The sequence below is a fragment of the Mastomys coucha genome, unplaced genomic scaffold (assembly GCF_008632895.1).
Source record: "Mastomys coucha isolate ucsf_1 unplaced genomic scaffold, UCSF_Mcou_1 pScaffold23, whole genome shotgun sequence".
Lineage (NCBI taxonomy): Eukaryota > Metazoa > Chordata > Mammalia > Rodentia > Muridae > Mastomys > Mastomys coucha.
Window position 1 is genome coordinate 16,003,972 of NW_022196906.1, and position 19,742 is coordinate 16,023,713.

Sequence of the window (19,742 nt, forward strand, 5' to 3'; positions counted from 1 at the left end):
CTTCAAACTCTCTATATAGCTAGGGACGATGCTCAGAGGAGCCTCCGGCCTCCAGTTCCTGAGTCCTGGGGTCACACCTGATTTTTGAAACTGTTTCCAGTTCATATTGGCCTTCCCATCACAGTGGATTCCACCATTGTTTCCTGGTTCTTCAAGAGAAAGTGGAATTTTATTTTATTTTTAGTTCTTGTGGCACTGGAAATTTAACCCAGGGTTTCATGTGTGCTAGACAAATGCTCTCAAACTGAGCTCCATCCCTGTTAGAAGATATGACTGTGATGTTGCTCAGCTGATGGATGCTTACCGGGCATGTACCAGAACCTGCAAGTAGGTGTGGCCTCTCACATCAGACAACCTGGTACTCGGGGAGATGGAGGCAGGAGGATCAAAGGGAGATGGAGGCAGGAGGATCAAGAGTTTAAGGTTGATTGAGCTTGGTGGTGGTGGCTAACACTTTTAATCTCAGTGGGAGGCAGAGGCCAGTGAGTCTCCAAGTTCAAGGCCAGCCTGATCTATAGAGTGAGTTCTAGAACAGCCAATACTAAACAGAGAAACCCTGTTTGGGAAAAAAAAAAAAGTCAGGGCTAGAGAGATGGCTTAGTAGCTAAGATCATAGATATAGTTACAAGGGATCTTTTTCCCCATCTGACCTCCAAGGCACCAGGAACACCTACGGTGCACAAACATACTGTGGTGGTTTGCATATGCATGGCCCAGAGAGTGGCACTATTAGAAGGTGTGGCCTTGTTGGATGGAGTATATCACTTTGGGAGTGGGCTTGGAGGCCCTCCTCCTAGCTGCCCCTGATTTCCTTCAGATGAAGATGTAGAACTCTCAGCTCCTCCTACAGCATGCATGCTTGCCTGGATGCTGTGATGATAACGGCCTGGCCCTCTGAACCTGAAAGCCAGCCCCTTTATAATAGTTGCCTTGGTCATGGTGTCTCTTCATAACAATGGAGACCCTAACTAACACACACACACATACAGAGAAAACACTTGTGCATGAGAAATAAATAAATCTTCTTTGAAAAGCCTATCATCAGATCTGCACATGCAACTGTAGGTCTCAGGCCCCATCAAGGAAGCTTCACTTTCCAACGGATGGAGACCACTAGAAAAAAAAAAACATAATTAATCATCATGCAGAGCTGAGAAGCCCAGTCTCAATGGATACATTTACAAACATCCTTGTACTAGTGGGGCAGGGGTGGCACCCAAAAAAAACCAAACAAGCAAAGCAAGCCAGCCAGCCAGCCAGCCAGACAGACAGACAAAAATGCACCCTTGTATGTAAGGCTCAGGGAACACTTGAGAGGAGGAGATATAAAGATGGTAAGAGCCAGAGGATTGGGAGGCTGCCGTGTGATTGTGTCTTCTAGACAGCCATAATGTATCACCAGCATGACTACACAAGTGTGAACTGAGCAGGGCCGACACCAATAGACGTCTCAGCATAGACAGAGGAAAGCCCATGAGGGCCAGGTGTCAGCCCTACACAAAGGATGCCAGGCGATTAAAGAATTCTGAGACTGGGAGGAAGCCGGTCTTCCCCAGCGGGGAGCATACCATTTGGTAATCCAAAACCGATCATCAGCCCTGAAAACTACAAGTAACATCATACAGGCCGAGCAGGTTATATTGAGGCGTGTATATGTATACACTTATATGCATATAAGAACAATTAATAAAAAGAGAGGCCATGAATTTGAAAGAGAGCAAGGAAAGATACGTGACAGGACTTAGAGGGAGAAAGAGAAGAGAGAAATATAATTATAATTAAAAAAAAAAAAGAGTGGGGCGGTGGTGGCACACACCTTTAATCCCAGCACTTGGGAGGCAAAGGAAGGCAGATTTCTAAGTTCGAGGCCAGCCTGGTCTATAGAGTGAGTTTCAGGACAGCCAGGGCTATACAGAGAAATCCTGTCTCGAAAAACAAAACAAACAAAAAAAGAACAAATAAAGAGTCCAGGGTCGTCCTTGACTACTTGGCCAGCAGGAATCCGAACTGCGGGAGACACCCATAGTGTGTCTTCCACGTGCCCTAGAACTAAAAACAGAGAGAGACAAGTTGTTTTAATAAGCCAGAGTTTCAAAGTCACCTTGGGCTACATGGAATTTCAGGACAGCCTGGGCTACAAGAGAGGAGAGGAGAGGGGAGGGGTGAGAAGGAAGAGGAAGAGGAGAGAAGAGGAGAGGAGAGGAGAGCGGAGGAGAGGCCTTAGTGGGTAAGTGGGGACGTGGAGCCCTCCACCAACCTGTGCCTGAGCAGCATGACACAAAACAGTACTTGAATATACTGTTGACCCACGCATCTGCCACGAGGGGACAGTGTTTGTAGGCTTTACCCAGAAGCACACTTCTATGTCCTTAAGTACCTGGGCGCGGAAAAGCGTCAATTGTTTTCTGTGGGAAGAGTGTCCCCTAGCGGTCACTAGGGGACAGCTCCAGAATTCCGCCCCTGCCCCTGCTACAACAGGTCAGTGTGATTTTGCAGGTCAAGGAAATCCTTTAAATTCAAAATCCTGCGGATTCAACAGCGATGCTGAATTCTCCTGCTCCGAGTTCTTTGTGGAAGAGAGAAACATATCCCTCCACCTGCCGCGCGGGGGAGGCAGGGCACTGCAAATGTTCAGAGGTAGTGCAAAAGATGAAGCCAGCTGCTAAGAGTACACCACTCACTTGGAAGGCATAGGAAGGTGGATCTGTGTGAGTCGAGGCCAGCCTGGTCTACATAGCTAGTTCCTGGCCATCTGGGACTCATTTTTCAAGCTAAAAGTTTTCATTAAATTAAAAAACAAAACTAAGCTGGGCGGTGGTGGCACACGCCTTTAATCCCAGCACTTGTGAGGCAGAAGCAGGTGGATTTCTGAGTTCGAGGCCAGTCTGGTCTACAGAGTGAGTTCCAGGACAGCCAAGGCTATACAGAGAAACCCTGTCTCGAAGAACAAAACAAAACAAAACAAAACCTAACAAAAATGTGTGACCCTCAGAGCCCCGTTCTCATTCATCCGCTCTGGTTTCATGAGCATCTAGTGGACCAAGTTTCAGGGGCAGTGTAGCAGGACCACCCAGCCATGTCATCTGGTGATAAGTACTGAGCACTTTGCCTGGTGGCCCTGGTGACATATAGGAGACTTATCTCCTTCTGTGTTCCAGGTTCTGTTTGGAAAAGGAGCAGAGAGGGATTTGGGCTGGGGGTGGGGAACACCCGTGTTCCTGCTACTGTCAATCTCGATCCGCTTCCAACTGTTTTGATATGTTTTTAAATTTTTTTTTTTATTTTTATGTCTGTGCATGTGTGTCTGTGTGAGTTACCTGCCATGTGAATGTAGGGGCCCACTGGGAACAGAAGAAGGCATCAAACCCCGGAGATGGATTTAAGGCAGTTGTCAGCCTACTGGAGCAGATGCTGGGATCTGACCCCTGCCCTCTGGAAGAACCATGTGTATTGTTAAACGCTGAGCCATCGCTCCAACGTGTGTGTGTGTGTGTGTGTGTGTGTGTGTGTGAAGGTTTCATATATAGCCTTGGACTGCCTCATCTTCATAGAGATCCACCTGCCTCTGGCTTCCAAATGCTGGCATTAAAGGTGTGTGCCACCATGCCCAGCCAGCTTCCTATTGTGATGTGATAAAGGTTTAGGGCTGAGCCAAGCAGCCCAAGGAGGTGACCTGGTACTTAGGAAACTGCACAGGTCAACTGGAGTGTCTCTTGCTAAGACTGCTGAGTGGGGACTCAGCAGCCCAGAGGTTTAGGGAAGGTGTTGCTGATTCAACTGCCCAGAGCTCCCCAATTCTGCCATCATGGCTGAAGTATACATGCCGTATTCTTTCTTGAAAAAACTGTTGTCTTTGTTCCATGATTCCTCAGCCATAAGTATGTCACCATCCAGGCCTCGGGGACTTGGCAGCCCTCCCTTCACAGACCTTTCCCTGCAAGACAGAAATAAGTTGATCTAAATTGCCTTCCAGATCTGTGCTCCCAGAGCGGGGTGGGAGGGGGCAGGAGAGATGGAGGGCAGGTCGATGAGGAGTGAGACATGTCAGAAATAAGTGTGTAGGCACCGAGGGACCAGAGCTGCAGAGATCAGCACAGACATACACAGTTTGGGGAGCCCAGATCAGTCATGGTTCCATCAACTCCCACAAAAAAAGAGTTTGGGAGGCTGGGGATGTGGCTAGGTTGGAGCCTGCCAAGCTTGCAGGCAGCCCTGTGTTCCATTTCTACCACCACATAGACCAGACACAGAAGCACACACAGCAAGCACTAGGGAGGTGTGTGCATGAGAATCAGGAGTGCAAGGTCACCCCAGCCTGCTTGTTGAGTTGGACACCAACCTGAGCTACATGCGATGCTGTCTCAAGAGCAAGCAAGCTGGGCTGGAGAGATGGCTCACAGGTTAAGAGCATTGGCTATTCTTCCAGTGGTCCTGAGTTCAATTTCCAGCAACCATATAGGTGGCTCATGACCATCTATGAGATCTGGTGCCTTCTTCTGGTGTGCAGGCAAACATGCAAGCAGAACATTTTATATATAATAAATGAATAAATCTTAAAAAAAAAAAGAAAAGAAAAAGACCTGGCCCTCTGTAAGCAGAAGGTGCTCTTAACTGTGGAGCCAGCCCTCCTTCTCTTTTTAAGAAAGTGTTGGTCGAACTTCTCTGGCCGACAAGGTCACAAGATCAACCCCGGTACCGGTATCCCCAATAAACCTCATGTGATTGCAGCAAAAAAAAAAAAAAAAAGTGTTTATTCTGTCACAGTTTCCTATCTTTTCTTCTCAACAAGTCAGCTTCCCTACCTCTGTGGAGTTTTTGTTGACTCCTGCATTTAATTAGTGTAGCAAGGTCGGAGAAGCGGCCACACCACTGAGACAAGACTCACTCCAGCTCCAGCAGCAACCTTTACCTGCCTATAGTGCCTCAGGCAGGGGTGGGGCCTTCTGAACGCTCTCTCATCCAAGGAGGAATGTCAAGAGCCCCATTTGTGCAGGTAACCCCCATGCCCTGAGCTCTTGGGAGCAGAAGTCATGTCCTGTCCAGAAGACAGCCCTCAGGTCCTCAGGGCCTTCTCCCCACCCCCAGCTCTCTTCCATTCTTTCCACCCTGTGATGTCCTCTGAGGTAAGGGGCAAGTGACAGCTGTCTGTTTAGGGCTGAGCACTCAGTAGGCACTTATTCTCAGCATTTTGGTCATCCCTAGTCCCTGTATTACCCGGTGCTTCCTGCAAACAGATGGCTCTGGAAACAAGGCAGAGAGAAACATATTAACCTATGGATAGAAACGTATTAACCTATGGATAGGAACATATTTTCAGGAAGCCTTTTGAGAGCAAGTCCAATCAACAAAACAGCAGCAGGACATCCTCCCAGGCCTGGGATCTCCTTGGCCATGGACTTTCTTTTGTTTTTGTTTTGAGACAGGGTCTCTCTTTGAAGCCCTGGTTATCCTGGGTCTTGCCATGTAGACCAGCCTGGCATCGAACTCTCAAAGATCCACTTGCTTCTGCCTCCAGAGTGCTGGGATTGAAGCCATGCATGAGCCATGCCTGCCTCACATGGTCCAGGTCTTACAAGGGGATCTGATGCTAAATCTTCCCAACGTGCAAGTCCCAGGCCAGTCAAGGCTATCTAGTGAGACATCGTTTAAAAAGAAGAAGAAGAAAGGAAAGAAGGAAAGAGAGAAAATGAAAAAGAAATTAACCCAGATCCTCAAGAAAATCACATAGCTGGGTGTGTCATTTATCTCCAATCCCAGCACTGGGGAGGCAGGGGCAGGTAGATCTCTGAGGTCAAGGCCAGTCTGGTCTACAGAAAGAGTTCCAGAACAGTCAGGGCTACACACAAAAGAAAAGAAAGAAAGAGACAAAGAAAGAAAGAAAGGTGAAGGAAGAAAGAAAGAAAGAAAGAAGGAAAGAAAGAAAGGAAGGAAGGAAGAAAGAAAGGTGAAGGAAGAAGGAAGGAAAGAAAGAAAATGACAAGACAAGACAAAATTTTTACTTCTGTAGCAGGGTGCACAGCTTAGCTTAGGTTGCCACCAGGGTTTTATGATTCCAGACACAAAGAAAGGTACCCTGTGCCTCAAAGTGGTCAGGGGTCAGCCTCACATGCTTGGGAGACTGGCTGACAAAGGGCAGCAAGGTTTCTATGGAGGACTGACACTTGAGTACATATTTTGATTTCCAAAAGTACTGACCCTAGAGGAATTCAAATTTCTGCCAAGTGGCTTCTTTACAATTTTTTCCAATGGAGAGGGTTTTGTCTCATCTGACCCTTTGGTAGAAAAGATGGTGTAGCTGGGCAGTGGTGGTGCACACCTTTAATCTTAGCACTCAGGAGGTAGAGGCAAACCCATCTCTTTGAGTTTGAGGCCAGCATGGTCTACAAAGAGAAATCTTGTCTCAAGAAAACCCAAAACAACAACAAAAAGATCAAGGTGAAGAAGAAGAGGAGGAGGAAGAGGAAGGCGCATTTTGTTCTCTGTGCTCTGGAGCTGGGGCTATGGGCGATGTGAGCTGTGTGGTGGGTGCTGGGAGCTAACTCGGGTCCTCTGCAAGCGCAGTCTGTGCTCAGAACTGTTCAGCATTGCAGCCCTGGTGGTCTTTCTTGTGCACTATTTTATGTGCTGAGCATGGACCTAGTCTTCACGCATGCTAAGCAGCTGGCCACTGAGCTGCATCTAAGCTCATGGTTTTGATCTCTTAAGTTTTCTGAAGGACCTTTTCCTCACTACTAAAGTAACACAGTATGCTTTTTGTTTGCTTGTTTTTGTCTTTTTTTTTTTTTTTTTTTTTTTTTTTTTTTTTTTCAAGACAGGGATTCTCTGTGTAGCCCTGGCTATCCTGGAACTCACTCTGTAGACCAGGCTGGCCTCAAACTCAAAAATCTGCCTGCCTCTGCCTCCCAAGTGCTGGTATTAAAGGCATGTGCGCCACCACTGCCTGGCTTTTTTTTTGAGACAGGCTCTCACTATTCAGTCCTATGGCTGGCCTGGAACTCACTCTGTAGACCAGGCTGGCCTCGAACTCACAGAGATCCACTTGCCTCTGCCTCCAAGTGCTGGGATTAAAGGTATGTGCTACCGTTCCCTGATACTTTGTTATTTTTTTGAGACAGAGTCTCATATAGCCCAGGCTGGCTTTGGGCTTACTATGTAGCTGAAGATAATCTTAAACTCTTGATCTTTCAGGCTAGTGTTAGTGGCTTCCATATGCAATCACAGAAGCTGAGAGGCTGATAGGAGGACTGGCACAATGGAGGCCAGCCTGGGCTACATGAGACTCTGTCTCAAAAACAAACAAGCAAACACACCAACAGAAAGCCAGTCCAGCACTAGTGAGATGGCTTGGTGGGTAGAGGCACCTGCCGCCAAGCCTGACATCCTGAGTTCCATCCCTGGGGCCCACACAGTGAAAGACAAGAACTGACTCCTTCATGTTGTCCTTTTACCTCTACATATGTGTGCCTGCATGTGTGCAAGGGGCGGGGACACACACATACACACACTCGCACACACTAAAAAATTTAAAGCAAAACAAATTTTAAGAAGTATCTTTCTGCATTAGTAGCATTTGTGTACACGAGTGTTCCCCTATGTATGAGGTGAGGAGGACATGGAGTGTCCTGCTCTGTCACTCTCTGCTTTATTCTCTTGAGGCAGGGTCTCTCCCTGACTCTAGAGCCTGGTGGCTGGCAAGCCCTGAGATCCTCCTCATCTGCCCCCTCTTCCTAGTACTGTCACAGGCACAGTGGCAGCAAGCACAGCCTGGCTTTGACATGGGTGCTGGGAATCCGAACGCAGGTGTTCAAGCTTGTGCATCAAGTGTTCTTACCTAGTAAGCCAGCTCCCCAGCTCTGTGTGTGTGTGGTATCAACAGAAGCCAGAAGAGCGACAGATGCCCTGGAGCTTGAGTTACAGGCAGTTGTAAACCATCTAGTGTAGGTACTAGGAACTGAGCTCAAGTGTTTGGCAAGAACAGCAAATATTTTTCATAGCTGAGCCATCTCTATAGTCCCATGTCCTCTTCCTACAAAAGTACAGTGACAGCTGGGCAGTGGTGGCACACACCACTAATCCCAGCACTTGGGAGGCAGAGGCAGGTGGATGTCTGTGAGAGCAATGTTAGACTGATTCATACAGTGAGACCCTGTCTCAAAACAAAACAAAGACCTCAAAAACAAATCCTAGTAACAAAGGCCAGGATAATGGGTTGTGCTGGTAACTCCAGAACTCAGAGTGCGTGGAGACAGGAGGGTCAGAAGTGCAAGGTTAGCCTGCATAATGAGCAAGCCTGGGCTATGTAATGAATACAACATTCCACAGTAGCAAACACCCTTTGCCCCTGAGAGATGGCCATGACTATTCCCTTAGGCTGAAAATTTAAAAATGTTATTTTTCGATAGAATTTACCTCAAAAAAGTAAAATCTGGGGTTGGAGGGACGCTCAGAAGCTAAGAGCATCCACTGCTGTTGCAGAGAACCCACAGGCTAGCTCATGGTGCCTGTAGCTAAGCTTCCAAGGGGGCCTAGCATCCTCTTCTGGCATCTTCAAGCATCAGGCATTCACACGGTGTGCGCACGCGTGCGCGTGCGCGCGAACACACACACACACACACACACACACACAGCACAGCCAAACGTCCACACATAAAATAAATGGAAAAAGTCAGCCATCATGACACACACCTTTAATCTGGCACTAGGAGAGGGAGGCAGGTGGATCTCTGTGCGTCCAAAGTCAGTCTGATTTCTATATTGAGTTCCAGGTCTGTTGGGACGTATTTGGCCTTGGTTTGGGCCTTGAGGACAAACCCGAGCCTGGCTCGATTTTCAAGACCTGTCATTCACTTCCGGTTGAGAATGTCTCAGTATGACCTACCGACCTGCATGAGACTGCCTCTGCCTAGCTGCCTCCGATGTATTAATTTCTTATAGACCCCGTGTGGTGTGACCACCCCACAGCCCTCATCATCTCACACCACCCCATCTGTCACCTACCCCATACTTCTATCCCCACCTCCTTGCCCTCTTTATATAAGCAAATTGCTGCTACATTAAAGAGAGTTCCTGCTTCAACAAGACTCCAGGCCTGGTGTGGTTCTTCCCAGGGCTCCAACACTCACCATCTCGCTCAGCCCAGGAGAGACCCCACGGGTCCGGGCTTCTCTCCTTGAAGCTACCTGCCAGCAAAGAGCTGGCTCAGGTCAGCTAGAGATACATTGTGAGTTCCTCTTTTGAAAAAATCCTTTAAAACCGATTTTTAAAGAAAAAATCTTTTAGTTTTGTATATGAATTACACATTTTCCTTCCTTCCTTCCTTCCTTCTTTCCTTCCTTTCTCTCTTTTCTTTCTTTTTGAAGTCTCTCTCTTGTAAGTCTCTTGTAGCTGAGGCCAGACTCCAATCTACTTTGTAGCCACTCTGACCTCTGAATTCCTAACCTTCTTCCCTCTACCTCTCCAGCTCCAGGATCACCCGTGCGTGCTACCACACTGGGTTTTCCTGGTCATAGGGATGGAACCCAGGGTGCTTGACCAGGGCTCTGCCAACTGAGCCACATCCTCAACCTAAAAAGTTCTGCTTTCTGTTTTTCTACTACTCTGGGAATGTTTCCACATCAGCACTGCTTCTGGGTATTACCCTGTTTGGCGTTTTTTTTTTTTTTTTTTTTTTTTTTTTTTTTTTTTTTTTTTTTTTGCAGATTATATTATCCTCTGCTTCTCTCTGGCCCCGCCCAGGAAGACTCCTCCCACTTGCACCCTGTGATGGTTTGTTTATGCTCGGTACAGGGAGCAGCACTATTAGAAGGTATAGCCCTGTTAGAGTAGGTGTGTCACTGTGGGTGTGTGCTATAATACCTCACCCTAGTTGCCTGGGAGTCAGTATTCTGCTAGCAGCCATCAGATGAAGATGTAGAACTCTCAGCAGATCCTGCACCATGCTTGCCTGGACGCTGCCGTACTCCCGTCTTGATGATAATGGTCTGAACCTCTGAACCTGTAAACCAGCCCCAATTAAATGTTGTCCTTGTAAGAGTTGCCTTGGTCATGGTGTCACAGCAGTAAAACCCTAAGACACACCCCCTGACCTCCTCCTGTCTGGTTTCTGTTCTCAAGGTGTCTGGTATGACCCTCTCTGGCCTGCCTCTGGGGGTCAAGTAAGGAGAGGCCACACTGACGAAGGTCCTTGGGAGGTCCTCTGCCTACCTCTTTCACTTTGCTTACCTGAGCCTGGTAATGGGATGCATCACCATAGTGCTTAGCCTTGCCAGTGTGGAGCAACCAAGGAAATCAGAGGCTTGCTCCTGACAGTAAGTGGGATCCACTTGTGGAGCCTCTGCCAAGTGTTCCTCTTCAATGCATGGGTTCCCGGTGCTTTCTCTCCACAGCCCGTTTTATTTTATATTGTATTTTTATTGAGACTTTAAAAAAACAAAACAAATCAAGGTCTTACTGCATAGCCTAGGCTAACCTCAAACTCAAGGACCCACCTGTATCTGCCCCTACCCCACTGTGCTAAGAATAAAGGGGTTTGCTTCCACACCTGCTTCATATCTGGCGCTTTTCTTATCTTTCTTTTTTCCTGAGTCAGGGTCTCATCTAGCCCAGGCTGGCCTCGGTCTGGCTAAGTAGCCCAGGAGGACTTTGAGCCTCTGTTTCCCTGCTTTTCCACTTTTCACGCGCGCAGAGTTCAGGTGCCTGGTTTCCTTGTTTGATTTTTGGTACCTGTTGATGGCTGGCACTTGTCTGCTCTCATGGTCCTTCCTTCTTCATCGACCTTGTCCTCCATATGCACCTCCTTTGAGGTCTGCCCTTCAGCTTTTCAAGATAGCTTCCCATCTAACAGGTCAGCCAACATCCTGGATCTTCCCACACCCTGGAAACGTCTGGAAGAACAAAACCTGGCAATATCCACCCCACCCAGGTCTGGGTTCTTTCAAACTGGAGCTGAGCAGAGTGGGAGTCTGGCAGGACTGGGAGAGCTCTTCCCTCCACAGCACCAGGTCCCTGGGATCTGCAGAGCAGGCTCCCAGCCCAGCCCTGCCCTCTCTGCTCTCCAGTTTCTGGTTATCATTGTCATCCTGGAAGTCAGTGGCCTCTGTGGTGCTTGGATTCTTTCCACTTGTAAATACACAATTGCTAAGTCACAGGAAAGATAGAGAAGCAATAGAAGTCTGATCCTCAGAGGCACCCTCACTCTGTGCCCTCTCCTGACACCAGGAAGTATAGAGACAGGGGATTCTGGGGTGGGGAGGGGACAGCAGGGACGTGCCACCATCCAACTTGTCTTCTTCAGGAAGGTGATGGGCAAGGCAGGCACATTTGTAGAATTGTAAAAGATATCCGAAGTCCCTGTCTAGAATCCCCAGTGAGGGGTTTACTCTCCTATCCTGGTTCAGAGGATTTATAAAGGCCTGTGGTAGCCGGGTGATGGTGGCACACACCTTTAATCCCAGCAAAGGCAAGTGGATCTCTGTGAGTTCCAGGACAGCAAGGGCTACACAAAGAAATCCTGTCTTGAAAAACAAAATAAAACAAAACAAGTCATGTGGTTTATTTGGGAGGTTATGACAGGACATGCCATGGGGACAGGAAAAGTAGGTCACTGGGCCAGTCACAGGGAATCCATCTAAATGCCTGGAGAAGGCTCAGTTCATAGACTGCAGGTCCAGCATACACAAGTCCTGGGTTCCACCCCCAGCACCGTCTAACCACGCGTCTACTTCTGTGGTCTCACAACGGGGAGATGGAGACCATGGGATCTCTGATTGACAGGTCCAGACCTATCAATAAGTTCTGAGCCAGTGAGTGATCCTGTCTCAAAACACAAGGCAGGGCTAGCAAGATGGCTCATTAGGAGAAGGTGCTTCCCAGCAAGCAGGACTCAAATGATGGAAGATGAGAACTGACTCCTCTAAGCTGTCCTCGGACCTCCATAAGATAAATCAAGTGAAAGTCAAAACAACTGAGACAATACAAGGTGGAGAACACTCTGAATTCAGGAGGCTGAGGCAGGAGTATCATGAGCTTATGTCTAACCTGGGCTACATGCCACAGCCTGCCTCAAACACTACCAAACCTGTGTCTGAGTTACTATCTATGCTCAAGGGGATAAGGAGCCAAGGTTTTGCTTCGCCAACTCACATTGGGTGTGTTGTATGAAGGTTGTGTGCACGGGCTGAGGGACAGGAAACCTACCTTTGTGTCCGCAGGCAGTCAGGCCACTGTGAGAGAAATGAGGGGCAGTGGAAACCTGCCCTTGCTGGGGACAGCCAGGTGCAGAAAGAATGTTTGTCACCCTGACACGTGGGGACATGAAACACAGGACCAGTCACCCTGTAAGTTGATGAGATTTGAGGAGAGACTGGGGAAAGTGTGGAAGGAAAGGCTTCCTTGGCTGGCCCTCTAGACACTGTCCGTTTGGAAGATGACACTGTACCATTGCGTGGCGGGGACGTTTTTAAAGACAGGATCTTCAATCCCTATGTAGCTGAGGATGACCCTGACCTCTTGGTATTTTTGTCTCCATGCCCCTGGCCATGGGACTACAGGTCTGTGCCACCATGCCTGGTTTATGTGCTGGTGAAGCCTGAACCCAGAGCATCATGGATGACAGGCAGGTGCTAACTGACTCAGCCACACCCTTATCAAGCCCATGCCAGTATTTCAAACCCTTTATTTAAAAAAAATATATCAAAATTGGAGGCCGGGTGTGGTAACACATGCCTTTAATCCCAGCACTGAGCAGGCAGAGGCAGATGGATCCCTGTGAGACTGGGGCCAGCTGGGTCTACCTAGAGAGTTCCAGCCCAATCAGGTTGGAGATTTATTGAGACTCTGTTTCAATAAATAAATAAAATATAAAAAGCAAAATCTAAATTTGCCCTTTATGTGTTGCAAAAAAAAATTTGGTTGTTAAAAGTATGATTTAATGCTGTCCTCTTTCTCTCTGAGATGCAGCCTCATGTAGCACAGGCTAGGCTACTCACTAAGCAGCTAAGTTGACTATGAACTCTAGACCTTTCTACATCCATCTCCTCAGTGCTGGGATGACAAGACTGAACATGGAGTGGCAGCCAAAGTGGGTGCGTAGCCAGCCTGCAGGTGACTCAGGTTCCTTGGTTACCGGGCAGACCAGATGTGCTAGCCTGAATGATTCAATTCTAGCCCAGAACCATGAGGAAAGGGAGAGAATGTGAAGGTAACCAAGGAATCCCCCAAATTCTCACTCTACTCCCAAGAAACAAACCTTAATACCCTGGCACTCAAGGCGTAAGACTAGGAGAGGTTCAAAGGCAGCTTTGGGTACATACTGCATGAGAGGCTAGCCTTAGGTATATGAGACCTTGTCTCAAAGAAAAGAAGAAACAGGGAGAGAAGGGAGAAAAGAAACAGGGAAGGGAAGGAGGGAGAAGAGAGGAAAGAGGAGAAGGAAGAGAGAAGGAGGAGGGAGGGGAAGAAAGGAAGGGGAGAAGGAGGGAGGGGGAGAGAGGGAGGGGAGAAGGAGGGAGGGGAAGAAAGAGAGGGGAGGAGGGAGAAGGAGTGAGAAGAGAGGAAAGAGGAGAAGGAAGAGAGAAGGAGGGAGGGAGAAGAGAGAAGAAGAATGAGGGAGGGAAGGAGGGAGGGAAGGAGAAGGAGGGACAGGAGGCAGGAGGCTCTCTCTAGTGGTTCCCTTTGCTGCTTCTGCAACCTGGAAGGTTCAAGATGTGGCCTCAAAGCACACATTGCTGACCCGGAGGAAGAATTATCGGGATTACAATGAACCTGGTGACTTCTCTGCACAGTAGAACATTGCCACAGAGAGGGCGTGCCATGCTCTTTATACAGTACCACTGAAGTAGACATAATGGGGAAACATCATTTAACAGTTTTTGTTGTGCTTCGGACAGAACCAAGGAAGACGCACAGGTTAGACAAACAGCCACCAAACTATTCTCCCAGGCACATTTTAACTTTAAAAAAGGACTCTCCTATAGCCCGGCTTGGACCTCAGTACTATTGGCTCAGGTGGAAATGACCCTGGGCCTCCTGCAAGAGTAGCCTATGCAGGTTTATGGCCTGTAGCACTGTCCAGCCTTCTGAGCAGACAATCTCAAGGCCCTGGTCAAGTTTGATGGGCCTTCACCATGAGAGAGAAATCAAGCCCAGCTGGTTCTCTGTATTGAAGTGCTCCATGTCCAGATTCAGACAACTGTGGACTGAAAAGATTCAACAAAGCTGGCAAGGCGGCTGAGCAGTAATAAGGGCTGTGTACCCTGATGACTGAGCCCAGGCCCTGGGACCCACATGGTGGGAGAAGAGAGCTGATGCCTGAGATTGTCCCTGCTCTATACACCTGTGTAGTGGAACAGAGGTGGAATAGTAATAATAATAATAATAATAATAATAATAATAATAAATAAAAATAAGAATAAAGGAAATCTAGGCTGGGCGTGGTGGCCACATTAGTGAGGACAATCAAGGCCCTGTTATTTTCCTGGGTTCTGAGAGAAAGAGGGGTTTGATTGCTAAGGGGTTCAGCACTTGTGGCTCCTTATTTTGATTGGCAGGTTTGGGTTAAAGGAAATCTCTGCCCTGCATGCCCTTCCCCATTGAGGCATCTGGTTCTATTCATATGCACAACCTATTATGCATATGCATAAGATGGTAAATAGGGAATTCTCCATTAAAAAAACTTGAGAGCCAGGCAGTGGTGGTGGCATGCCTTTAATCCCAGCACTTGGGAGGCAGAGGCAGGAGGATTTCTGAGTTTGAGACCATCCTAGTCTACAGAGTGAGATCCAGGACAGCCAGGGCTACACAGAGAAACCCTGTCTCAAAAAACCAAAAGAAAAAAATATATATACTTGAGACCACAGTCCTCCTTACTGTGTGTGAGCCAGTCCAGGCTGGATTTCCTCACACCCAGATACACTGAGAAATCCGTTTGAACAGAAACTCTGTTTGCTGGTCACCAAGGAATGAAAACTGAATTCTATTGTTTGCTTTTGTATGTGTGTGTGGTTTAATTATTACATTTATCAATTTAGCTGGATATATATGTGTCAAGGCAAGTCTGGAGGCCAGAGAACGATTGTAGGAGTCAGTTCTCTCCTTCCACCATTGGCTCTTGGGGGTTGAACTCAGGTCTTTAACCTTAGCAGCAAGTACCTTTCCTGACTGAGCTACACTGCCATGTCCCTGCATCATTGTTCAGAGTGGAGTGGACAATCAACTCGAAGCAGTTAACTGTCCCAGATTTCTAGATGTATCACTAGGAAAGGGGTATGGGTGCATGGCACGAGCAGGTGCAGGTCCTAGGTTATCTGTGCGTTGTTAGAAGACTGTGTGCATAGCCCAAGCCAGCATAGCCCAAGCCAAGCAGAGTCCCAGGCTGCCAAACCATTCTCTATGCTTACCTGCCTTGGAGCCTAGTTTCACTCACTGCCTTTAATGTAAATGGGATTCAGCTGTGGTTTAAACTAAGTGTTCCTCACTGCCTCGTGGTTTAGATGTTCTGTGGTCAGTTCTGGAGATTTGGGGAAGTAATTAAATCCAGAAAGCTCTGACATGACCCTCAGTTGGTCCTGGGCTGGACCCGAAAAAGACTGGTATTATTAGGATGGTTTCTGGTTTGAGGAAGTAGGTCAGTGGGGTTGGGAATTGGAGAGCCCAGATTAGTTCTCTGTACTCAGTAGTCAATTAGTAATTATTATATGAGGGATTGGTGAGGTGACTTACCAGGGAAGCTACTTGCCACCAAGGCTGATGAGCTGTTTGTTCTCCAGGACCCACATGGTAGAAAGAGAACTAACTCCTGCAAGTGGCCTTTTGACCTCCATAAATATGCTGGGTCACTGACTCTCTCTCTCTCTCTCTCTCTCTCTCTCTCTCTCTCTCTCTCTCTCTCTCTCAATGAACAAACAAATAAAAAATACTATGTGCAAGTGGAAGAGGTCCTCTACATAGTGACAAAGCAAGCCTTAGCCAGCCCAAACTTGTAGAGGCAAGATGTGCCAAGGCCTGCAAAGGGAAGGGCTCTTCTCCAGGTGGCTTCCTGGAACACCTCTTTGACTGGTGTGCTAACTTCTTTGAGCTCCAGTTCCCTCTCCTATAAGACAGAGAAGAAAGGAGCACCCTTTCTCATGAGACCATATTGACAGATGATACAAAGAAAGGAAGGAGGCAGCTTTGAATATGGTTCCTGCAGTCCTTCCTTTCACATGGAAAGAGCCTTAGAAATAAGTAACATTGTAACTCGGGGGAGGAATATGTGCTTAGCACGGGTGAAGCCCTGGGTTCAGGCCCAGAGAGAGGAGAGGGGGAGGAGGAGGGAGGGGGGAGGGGTAAAATGAGGGGGAGGGAGAGGAGGAGGGGGAGGAGGAGCACACATACCCATAATTCCAGCACTTGGGAGGTTGAAACAGGAGTCATGCCTGAGGCTAACCTGGGCTATATAATGAATTGGTATCTAAAGTAAACAAACAAGAAGATAAAAATAAATAAAACTAAGGCTGAGAATATAACCAAGTAGGTGGTGTGTGCACCTAGAATGCATGATGTGTGCACCTAGAATGCATGAGACCTTTGGTATGGTCCTTAGGACCCCATAAACCAGCAAACACCTATAATCCCAGTACTTGGCAAGTGAAGGCAAGAGAGTTAGGAGTTCAAGGTCATCCTCTGCTACATAGAGTGTTCTAAGCTAGCCTGTGTTGTGTGTGAGCTTGTCCAAACAAAACCAAAAGACGCGGGAACTGGGTAGGTGGCTCAGGGGCAAGAGCACTCACAATCATGAGAACCTAAGTTCAGATCCCAGGGCCTGCCCTTGGCAGCTTGGAACTGCCTGTGACTGGGTTGCTCATGCTGTGTGGAAACGCTATGGCTAAAAGCAACTTGGGAATAAAGGGCTCATTTCACTTTACAGTTTCTAGCCTATCACTGAGGGAAGTTGAGGCAGTAACTTGGAGGAAGGAGGCTATTTACTGGCCTGCTGCTCTTCATGGCCTGAGAGAAGGCTTCAGCCTTCCTTATATAAGCCAGGACCACTTTCTGAGAAATGGTACTACCCACAGTGGGCCTGCCAGGTCCTCTCTAATCAATCATCAATCCAAGCAGATGCCCTGAAGGTTTGCCTACAGGACAATCAATGAAGGCATTTTCTCATCTGACGTTCCTCTTTCCAGAGGACTCCAGCTTGTGTCAGCTGACCAAAACCAAACAAGGACATGTCCCTTGTCAGTTTAACACACCGATACAATACTATTAAACCATAACCCTTCCTTTCTTGCTTATTCCCAAGATCTCATATTAATATCACAGTATAAAACATTCCAACTTTTTTGTTTTTGAGACTGAGTCTCTCTGTGTAGCCTTGGCTGCCCCGGGACTCACTCTGTAGCCCAGGATGGCCTCAAACTCATAAAGATCTGCCTGCCTTTGACTTCCAAGTGCTGGGATTAAAGGTGTACATCACTACTTCTCTGCTTTAAAAAAACATAATCCAAGTCCCAGTCTTGCCAGGCAGTGGTGGCACAAGCCTTTAATCCCAGCACCTGTGAGGCAGAGGCAGGCAGATTTCTGAGTTCGAGGCCAGCCTGGTCTACAGAGTGAGTTCCAGGACAGCCAGGGCTACACAGAGAAACCCTGTCTCAAAAAACAAACAAACACAAACAAACATAAACAAACAAAAAAAGTCCTAGTCTTTAAAAATTCAAACACTTTAGAAGTAGACTTTTTAAGTATTCAAAGTCTCTCTAAAAATACAAAGTGTCTTAATTGTGGGCTCCTGTAAAAAACAAACAAACAAACAAACAAACAACTTATATGCTTTCTTACTCAAGAGGGAAGAACCAGGGTGTAGTCACAGTCAAGGCAAAGCAAAACCAAAGTCTAACAGTGTGAAGCTCAACTGTCTTGAGACTCATGAGCTTCTAGACCCTAAAGGGCTTGTGTAGCTCTGCTCTTTGGATCTGACAATCACAAGCTCAACTCGCAGGTTTAGGTCAGCTCCACCCCACAGCAACTGCCCTTGGTCCTGGCATCTCCAAAATGCCTAGGTCCCCACTTCAACTGGGATGCACCTACAATAGCCTGTACTGTGCTCCCTTCCGAGGCTCTAGCCCTGCCATATAATACTCAGCTTCTCTCCAGGACTGCTCCAATTCTGGGTTCTCTATCGCAACTGTGCCCAAACCTTCACAATGGTCTCTCCTGGCCTCTCACAGTGCCAAGTGTCAGCGGCTCTCCATGACTCCTTCATGCCTGAAAAACAAGTACCACCTGGGAAACATACATGTTACTAAGTTTGGGTGCAGCACAAGGTGTAGCTTTGGCTCTGTCTGGTTCCTGAGGGCTGACCTGAGCCATCTCACCTCAGGGATGCTGGTCTCTTCTTAGTCACAGCTGATTCTTCAGCCTCACTGAAAAGTTTAATGGTTTCAGCAAAGCAAATTTTTCAGTTTAGTGAGTTTTGTCTCATTTATAGTCAATTTTTCATCTCCAGCTGACCAGAACCATAGATTTTTAATTCCAAATGTTGAACGGAGGCTGGAGAGATGGCCCAGCATTTAAGAGCACAGACTGCTCTTCCAGAGGTCCTGAGTTCAATTCCCAGTAACCACACAGCTGCTCACAGCCATCTGGGATCTGGTGCCCTCTTATGTTGTATCTGAAGACAGGAACTCTGTGTGTGTATATGTGTGTGTGTGTGTTTGTGTGTGTGTGTCTGTGTCTCTGTGTGTGTCTGTGTGTATATCTGTGTGTGTGTATCTGTATGTGTACCTGTGTGTGTGTGTGTTGAATGGCCCTCATAGACTCTTTAAGGGACTTTAAACGTTCTTCTGAAGCTTCCATGGTGTGTGCCGCTTTCAGAATTTCCTTCTAAGTTCCCATAGGCACTCACTCATTAAGCTCCTGTTTTAGTTAGGGTTTCTATTACTGTGATGAGACACCACAAGCAAATGCAACTTGCTCACATTTCCAGGTAAGAGTCCATCTCAGAGGGAAGTCAGAGCAGGAACCTGGGGGCAGGAGTTAGCTAACAAAGAGGCCATGGAGGAGTACCTCTTACTGGCTTGCTCCTCGTGGTTTGCTCAGCCTGCTTTTCTTTCTTTGTTTTGTTTTGTTTTCAAGACAGCTTTTCCCTGTGTAGCCCTGGCTGTTCTGAAACTAATACTGTAGACCAGACTGGTCTCTAACCCAAAGATCTGCCTGACTGCCTCCCGAGTGCTGGGATTAAAGGTTTGTGCCACCAATGAACACTCAGCCTGCTTTCTACTAGAACCCCAGATCACTAGCTCAGAGGTTGCACCACCCATGATGCACCGGGCCCACCCACATCAATCTCTAAAACCATCCTTCATAGGCTTGCCTTCAGCCAGGTCTAGTGAGGCATTTTTTCCGTGGGGTTTCATTTCCTCCTCTTAGATGACTCCAGCTTATGGCAAATTAACATAAAAGTAGTCAGCACCGCTCTGAACACTCATGGCTTTTCTGGCCCAAAATTCCAAAGTCCTTGAACAGTCCTCCAAAAACATAGTCAGTTTTGTCACAGAAATACCCTACTCCTAGTACTAATTTCTGTCTTAGTTAGGGTTTCTATTGCTGTAGTAAAACACCATGACCAAAGCAACTTGGGAAGGAAAGGGTTTACTTTGCTCTATCATTAAGAGAAATCAGGGCAGGAACCTGGAGGTAGGAGCTGATGCAGGGACCATGGAGGGTGCTGCTTACTGGCTTGTTCTCATGGCATGCTCAGCCTGCTT

At 47.5% G+C, this 19,742-nt stretch overlaps 1 protein-coding gene across 1 annotated transcript; it reads left to right on the forward strand.

Moving 5' to 3' along the window:
* Positions 1-3,805: 3,805 nt before the first annotated feature.
* Positions 3,806-13,838, forward strand: Tspan16 (tetraspanin 16). Its single transcript, XM_031344304.1, is given in 5 exon segments — positions 3,806-3,866; positions 10,106-10,267; positions 10,816-10,921; positions 11,058-11,121; positions 13,695-13,838. Coding segments are annotated over 5 exon segments (537 nt in total).
* Positions 13,839-19,742: the final 5,904 nt, after the last annotated feature.